General features: G+C 35.9%; 1 protein-coding gene across 2 annotated transcripts; it reads right to left on the reverse strand.

Moving 5' to 3' along the window:
• Window positions 1-1,827: 1,827 nt before the first annotated feature.
• Window positions 1,828-4,388, reverse strand: LOC109166084. 2 transcript variants are annotated; one of them, XM_019314972.1, is made up of 10 exons: window positions 4,093-4,386; window positions 3,922-4,013; window positions 3,663-3,770; window positions 3,481-3,563; window positions 3,238-3,371; window positions 3,082-3,131; window positions 2,900-2,992; window positions 2,684-2,775; window positions 2,408-2,514; window positions 1,828-2,066 (listed from the first exon to the last, which is right to left on the reverse strand). In XM_019314972.1, the coding sequence occupies exons 1-10, from the start codon at window positions 4,288-4,290 to the stop codon at window positions 2,025-2,027; spliced, it is 999 nt and encodes a 332-aa protein (XP_019170517.1). In that variant the 5' UTR covers window positions 4,291-4,386; the 3' UTR covers window positions 1,828-2,024. The 2 variants fall into 2 exon arrangements, with proteins under 2 accessions (XP_019170517.1, XP_019170518.1); XM_019314973.1 differs by lacking the exons at window positions 3,481-3,563; window positions 3,663-3,770 and having other exon boundaries at window positions 3,238-3,379; window positions 4,093-4,388.
• Between the last annotated feature and the right edge of the window lie 524 nt (window positions 4,389-4,912).

Raw genomic sequence — 4,912 nt, forward strand, 5'->3', positions numbered from 1 at the left:
AGCAAATTGGTTGGGATAATCATATATATCTCAATCTAAGTATTACATTTTCATATTGACACGACCATCTATCCTCTAGGTGGGCATAAAGAAACCACAAACAAACCTGAGGTTGCTTTGATGACCAAGTAATTTTAGAACTTATTTAATTTGCACTTTTTTACCTATTTAGAGGGTCTAATGAACAAGTAACTTTAGAACTTATTTGTACTTTTTTTTTTTTTTTTACCTATTTAAGGGTCTCAATAGAACTTTTTTGAGTTAGGAGTTGAATTGTATTATTTAGTTCACTTAGGATGCTTATTTGATCCTACTATATTTTATTTGTATGTTTACAAAGTTCTAAAATTACATTTGTATATATCTTAATTCATTTAGGGGGCTTATTTTAGAAACTTATATTATGATTTTGGAAAGAACAACTTTAGTAATTAAAATTACAAATTTACAAATTATAACAAATCATTTAAGCTACTACATAAAGAATCTTATAATAATTCAGTAGTATAAGTATGACTCTATATACAAGATTTCTAGATTAAAATTATCTTTGTATTAAATTATCATTTTAATATATTGAAGATATATTATTTTTGTACTTTAAAATTTATTATTTGGTAGTATACCAAATAATGAACCTTCAGTACTCAAATAATGTACCTTCAAAAAATGAACATTTAGTATATTAAAAATGTATCTTATAAGTTATAACAATAATCTACCGAAATCTCTCGACAAAGCACCACCGTCAATCTAGCCAGATCTAACCACCAGCCCCTATTCCGACGGGAGCAATACCCTGTCAAGTCAACGTGGCATTGTCAAGTCGACGGGGCATTATTCCACAAGACAAAAACGACTGGCTTTGGCGCGGTAATCTTAGATGAGACAAGAACTTTGTGGCAGGCATAAGTGGACCAATCCCATATGTCAATAATCCTCACCATGTGGAAGTTACGTTGTGGCATGCAAGTAAGTTCCATCATGGCTGAAAGCTCTCGTCAAGACAATAACATATGCTTGGAGTCCCATTGTTACAACATCACAATGGTGATCCCAAAAAAGCTTAATAATCACTCTTACACGAGTCCAATTCTAGATCAATATCACACATTATTTACCTCTTTTAAAAACTCAATTTGTCATTTTATTCCACGATCAGCGAACAAACCCTAGTTAGGAGAACTGGCTCTCAATATGTTCGTTGTTCTTGGGAGACCTCTTCGACTCTCCCCCAAACTGCTTATTACATCTCTTTAATTAATACATTATTATTTTACTTTAAAACAAAAAAATTACCAGTAAACCATGGTCCATGATATAATGATTGGTTTAACTCATCATTAGGAAAGATGAGTGGTAAACATACAAGCCCATTTCAAAATAAGCAACTTTTTTGGGATTGGTTTAACTCATCATTAGGGAAGATGAGTGGTAAACATACAAGCCCATTTCAAAATAAGCAACTTTTTTGAGCAACACCCTCTCGATAGAGCTCGTCCCATAAGGTCTTTTTAGTATAATTTTTTTACTATTACATAAGAACAAAATTTACCTACCATCAAGTAGTGGTTGCAAATTTCCCTCAAAAAAAAATAAAATAAAAATAAAAAAGAAGCTAACTTGGTTTGATCCATCTTTTCTTGGCATATCATCCACCGAGCTAACCCATTTTGACATCTCTATTAATACATGGTCGTATCGTGTCAACCCAATTAAGTACTATAACAGACTAACGGTATAACACTATAACATATACATGAGTCAACATGTTTGAATACAGACTAAAAATTAACCAAAAAGAATAAAATAGCACACAAGTAATTACATGAAATACACAACACTGCTGCAATTTCGATTGAACAAATTAATGTGCCAAAAACATGTTTGAATACAAACTAAAATTCTGGCAAGAATACATTACAGCTCAAACTGCTACTACAAATCTACGAAATAAACAGTTATGACTTAAGATGAAGGCTGAATAAGAAAATGCCACAACTCTGCTCACTCCTCAATCTGAATCAAGATGCTTGTATTATTTCCTTGATGTCATATCCTTGAAGCTACACACAAAATAGAGTTCGATGTAACGATTATATCAGAACAGTGCAACGTTATAAACGTTACATTATTGATGACAGTTAATAGGTCATTATGTCATGATTAGTCGCGGTACTAAGAGTCCCACATTGAAAAAGTAAGAAAGAACAATATGAGTTTATAAGGCCATGAGTTAGACTAGCTAATTGATTGGATTCAATCTGCCAATGTGCATTATAGCCCTCCCTATCTAGACCGGCTTTTTACTTGTCTACGACAACAATGACCGTCTTTTATTGCTTCCGTATTTTAAGCTAAGAAATAGCGAGTTCAAGAAAGAGTACGGGGGGCGTGATCAATTTACCTGGAGGAAGGTCAGAAGCAAGATAACCCCCGAGTTCCAACACGCATGAATTGCGATTGGCGTGAGAAGATTTCGTGTTTGAGCATATGAAAGTCCCAAAGCAGTCCCTGAATATATTAGACATCGTGAGTTCGGGATGACTGATTGATAATGGTAGAAAAAGCCACCAAATCGTATTTGCAGATTAGCTTCTTGAGTATAATGTTCGTTTAAAGCTTCTTTAACAATATCAAAATCGTTAAATTGTTAGGAACAGCCAGATGCTAAAACAAATACCGAGCACAAAAAGCTGAGGAAATTCTCCGGGAGTTAGATGTGCACCAGCAAATACAGAGGCGCTGAGAAGGATTGACAGTGGCGTAGGCAGCCTGCAAAGAGGGGCAAACAAAAAGAGCGGTGTGGGTCCCACTTCAGACAAGTCTCGTTAACTGAACCAGACACATAAAATGGGACGGGAGGAGTAATTATTAGAATATAAAGACCGAAGAATACCACTTAGTCAGGGCGACCATAAAGAACCCTCGAAACACAGTCTCCTCAAGAATCGGAGCAAGGACGCCCGTAATGCCCAACAGACTTGCAGTGCTACATTAAAAACAACAATTGTCACTTCATAAAACCGTATTGTCTTACCAAAAACATAGCACATAAAACTCGGGATACCCTTTGAATACCTGATAGTTGAAGAGCCGATCAACGGAAGCAAGCGAACAAGAGCATCAGTCTGAAACAAGTGCCAACAATAAGTCACATATGCCCTTTCCCGGGGCAATAAGTTTCCCTAATTACTTTTTCATTCCATTTAATAGTATAGTGGACCGACTTATAACCTCTCTCTGTGGGGGCTCGCTATTGAGAAAAGACGTTGCAACCCCCGTCAACGCAATAGCAAACAACGCTCCAACGAGACCAATCGTTGCCCACAACAGCCACCCTCTTCGAAAATCGAAAGGCTCCCTCCAATCTGAAACACTAATAGCAAGTACTCAAACTAGTGAAATAATCTCGACCATTGGGAGTAAAACCCCCACACCATAACTATGATTTAGTTAAACGTTTGATAAAGCAATTACCATATCGATATATTTCATTAGGAAGTGGCTGAGACGACTTGGTGAGAGTATAGAGAACTCCAAGCACAACAATAGTTGTAATACTGCATAGATAAATAAGGATCGAGAATTCGAGATAGAACCAAAAACCTTAACTAAATTGACAACAAACGAAAAACATAGACTGAAACAACGGGTCATACGATTGGTCCAGAAACAAAATTTCTGATTTCTCATCCAAGCTTAAGTTGTCAACTTCAATTCCCAAATATGATATGGCTGCTGTTTCTATTAGCCCTGTCAGAACAAAACTGACTGAGAATCAATTAGTCTTTCCCAAAAGTGAATGGCACAACAAATCCCACTAATAAGAGTAAAGAACAACTAAAAGTGGACTTAAAAAGATAAACTTTTTGTTAATTAAGTTAGAATTAAAGATTCAATCAGGGGTTAAATATACACCTTAGTCCACAGGCAAGTGAAGAAAGTGAAATAGTTTGCCAATTCCATGGCACATCCCACCGTCTCAAGATTGGCCACTTAGGTCCACTTCCCTGCAAAGAAACCAATCTTGGGTAGCCAGAAAAATTCGAACTTTTCACAGAATAAAAAAGGTGGAAAAATTATTCTCACCTTGTTATCCGGTTGGTTGCCGGAAGTGTAAAGACAATAAGCTTTGGAGAAGCGGCGGTTCAAGGCTTGGGTGGACCGGCGAAGAGAGACCCAATGCGGCTTTTGAGACAGGCGTTTAGAAAGATAAAGCTTTGGGGAGAATGGGAGAAGGAGAGAGGAGGGCTTAGCAAGATACCCGGATATGAGTATTGCAGCCATTGTTGGAATTTTCCGGTGAACCGTTGAGGTTGAAGAAGATAAGGCAAAAGCCTATCTTGGGGTCAAAAGAGAAGATAAGCAGAAAAATATGGGGGATATGTTAATGTTAGCAATTAATTTGCAATGTCTCTTTTACCCTTCATCAGTCATACTAATTTTTTTCCACACAAATACCGAGTACACGGTGGCCTTGTTTGACAATTAGCAATTAGCGGTTAACAAAGTGTATTAGCGATTAGCAAATAACTGATTTGACTCACATATCGTATCAGTTATTTGTAAAAAGATATATTTGATAAAAGGGAAAATGACATTTTTTCCCCCTAAGTTATATACTTATAGCACTTTTCCCCCCTCAATTATTTTGGTAAGCACATTAGCCCCTTCAATTATTTTAAAAGTGGTGATTTTTTCCCCTAATATATTAAATTGACATTTATACTCTTAAAATAAACATTTTATTTATTTTACTTCTCCAACAAATTATTGCGTATACGTAGGGATGACCACGATTCGGTTCGAACTGAATCGGATACTATAGCAATTGAATTAAAAGTTTCCGGTTATGATTCAGATCTAGAACCCAATATTTGGATTTCAATTTATTAAAAATATGAATCAA

This window comes from Ipomoea nil, unplaced genomic scaffold (assembly GCF_001879475.1).
Source record: "Ipomoea nil cultivar Tokyo-kokei standard unplaced genomic scaffold, Asagao_1.1 scaffold3087, whole genome shotgun sequence".
Lineage (NCBI taxonomy): Eukaryota > Viridiplantae > Streptophyta > Magnoliopsida > Solanales > Convolvulaceae > Ipomoea > Ipomoea nil.

Excerpts from the sequence above, each read along its gene's own strand:
- LOC109166084 (XM_019314972.1), bottom strand. The coding sequence starts at position 4,290 with ATGGCTGCAATACTCATATCCGGGTATCTTGCTAAGCCCTCCTCTCTC. Across the intron at positions 4,014-4,092 it reads GCAACCAACCGGATAACAAG|GGAAGTGGACCTAAGTGGCC; the intron begins GTGAGAATAATT and ends GTTTCTTTGCAG. Across the intron at positions 3,372-3,480 it reads TAATGAAATATATCGATATG|ATTGGAGGGAGCCTTTCGAT; the intron begins GTAATTGCTTTA and ends TTAGTGTTTCAG.